Source organism: Limulus polyphemus, unplaced genomic scaffold (genome assembly GCF_000517525.1).
Source record: "Limulus polyphemus unplaced genomic scaffold, Limulus_polyphemus-2.1.2 Scaffold6022, whole genome shotgun sequence".
Taxonomy (NCBI): Eukaryota; Metazoa; Arthropoda; class Merostomata; order Xiphosura; family Limulidae; genus Limulus; species Limulus polyphemus.
Window position 1 is genome coordinate 17,558 of NW_013671632.1, and position 2,634 is coordinate 20,191.

The 2,634-nt window shown below is 31.8% G+C and overlaps 1 protein-coding gene across 1 annotated transcript in view; it reads left to right on the top strand.

Moving 5' to 3' along the window:
• LOC106473264 (mannose-1-phosphate guanyltransferase beta-like) overlaps positions 1-2,634 on the top strand; it is a gene marked incomplete at its 3' end in the record, with an annotated part of 39,577 nt that overhangs the window by 564 nt on the left and 36,379 nt on the right. Inside the window, exon 2 of the mRNA XM_013933949.2 lies at positions 1,240-1,403. Within this exon, the coding sequence (XP_013789403.1) occupies positions 1,275-1,403 (129 nt within the window). The remainder of the gene's footprint in view (positions 1-1,239; positions 1,404-2,634) is intronic.

The window sequence follows — 2,634 nt, forward strand, 5'->3', positions numbered from 1 at the left end:
CAAGCCATGTCCAGCCATTATTAGTCTCAAAGTGGGTTCCTCGTCATCGATTCTTTATGACTTAGTTATATATGTGGTCTCGTGGGATGAGTCCATCTGTTTTAATTAGTATCATATTCCTGTAGGTAAGAATTGAGTATTTGTCTTCAGTGCATATTCCATTAACCATGCACTAGAAAACTGATTTAGAAAATTAATAATCCATCTGTTTTAATTAGTATCATATTCCTGTAGGTAAGAATTGAGTATTTGTCTTCAGTGCATATTCCATTAACCATACACTAGAAAACTGATTTAGAAAATTAATAACTTAAGTGAGCTCAGAAGTAATTCTCCTAGGAATAAGCCTGATACAATATTTTCAGTTTTAGACTGTTATCTTTAATACACAGATCAAATGGTTTTCTTAAGACCATGAACATCACTCAAGCAGATCTTATAATCCATTAGCTATACTGGAAATCACAGTAATTTTCCCTTTATTATTGTAATTTTATGCATATATAACAAATTCAGTTATTTAAGTTTTAAATTTTTACCCTGGTGTTTCAAATCATTGAACTGAAAAACTATTTCTCTGCATCTATTTCAGCATATTAGTGATGTGCCTCTGGTGGACTGGCATCAGTCCAAAAGAAGGCTCCATAGAAATTTTTGTATATGTATTTAATTTTTATCTATTTTTGTTTGGTGTGTGTGGCTGTAGCAATTTTCTTCTCTCCATTTAATTATCAAGTGTATTGTAATGTACTAAACTGGTCAACTTGGATAAGATCAAATTTGAAATATTGATTTTTACTTTAAAAGAATGAGCACAAGGCTGAGAGCATTGTAGCAAATAGCAAAAAAAAATTATTTTTTAGATTTCACAATTTTTTTACTGGCACCTTTAAAAATTAGTTTTTCTATGTATTTTCATTGAAAATTGAATTTTAATTTAATAATTTTATTAAGTTTCCTCAGCATCTTAACATTATTTTGAACAAATTTGCTAATTAATTTAATAGTTTTATTAAGTTATGCATATCCTTAACATCTTAGAATCATTTTGGTTGAATTTACTACTTAATTTAATAGTTTTATTAAGTTATCGGTGCCCTCAGTATTTTAAGATTATTTTTTGCTGTTAATGTTTTCTTTACGTCAGACAACAAATTATAACATTAACATAAATTCATTTTTCATAGAATAGGTAGTTCCAAGGTATTTACTGTGTTCTGTAATTTTTACTTCTACAAGCTGGCAGTCATTGTCTGATGATAAACAGATGAAATATGAAAGCTCTGATATTAGTTGGTGGTTATGGAACCAGGCTGCGTCCTCTCACATTAAGTCGACCAAAGCCACTAGTGGAGTTTTGTAACAAACCAATGATGATGCACCAAGTAGAGGCTCTTGTGAAGGTTTGTTTGTATTTTCAAAAGTAGAGAAATGTTTTTCTAAATTAAGTGAAATATCTATACCATAGATTTAATGAATGGAATATGGGTGTGTACTCCTAAGTTATGTATGACCACATTTTCAGCTTAGTTTGGCATAATAGCAAATATATAAACAAAAAGATTATAAAATAGTTTGTATTGTTAAATTCATCAGTAAATCATTTAAAAACCTAAACTCCTCATTAGTTACATGTAAATGCACCTGATGGCTTTTCCATATTGCCAGCAAACCACTTTATTGATTCATTTCAGATGTGAAAGTAAGAAGTAATTCTAAATATTTTTTAATTAAACAAACTTGCAACTAGGATTTCCAGAACTTGTAGCTTACATTTTCAGTCTTCATATCTCTATTGGTAAGCCAATCAACATGACATATTTCATATAAAAATTTTGAAAAAAAACAACAAACTTAAGTCCTTCAAATACGGCAAATATTAAGTAGTACATTATCGTCCCATATTTTTTTACTTGATTGAAAAAATTAAACCGTATAAGTACTTATATGAAATTTTAAACAAGTTTCTGATACAGTACTTATTTCCCCTCACAAGATTAGCTATTCTCATTCAGTGCTACCCTCTATATGCAAACTCTTTCTTTACGTATGCTACAAGCCTTCCGCTCCTCCTCCCCTTCTGGAATTGCTGTATTCCAACATGTCTTTCATGCAAATCATCATGTGTCACTTCACCACCAATAGGAGAATAGTACACTCGCATGACGCATGTGACTCCCTCTACACTCTTCTACCGAAAGATCATTTCTCATTTGGCAGCCATTTGAGTTTGGACGTGCTCTTTTTTTGTGCTTAATGCTTTCCACATGAAGTGGTTATTTTTTGACATAATTTGCTTTCATTCAACCCATTTCCTATATTAGTATTTATCAATTAATTCTAGTCTTTTTATTTCTGCACTCAATTTTGGTGAACCTTTTCTGTGCAATAAATTTTGAAGTTAACGTTACCACTTCAGGGGTTACACCAGTGACCAGTGTTTTCTTTCAGGTCTTAGGTGTGAGTGACCTGATGGGAGATTTATCTGCTTTTATATATTGAGAGATCGAACCTTTGTCCTCAGACGTTACCTAGGCTCCTCCTGAGCTGTCTGAGCCTGTGCATGCTGATGAGGACTTTGATCATCTTTTTTTTTTGCCACTAGAGTTTGCTGTTCCTTCCCATTCCCAACCT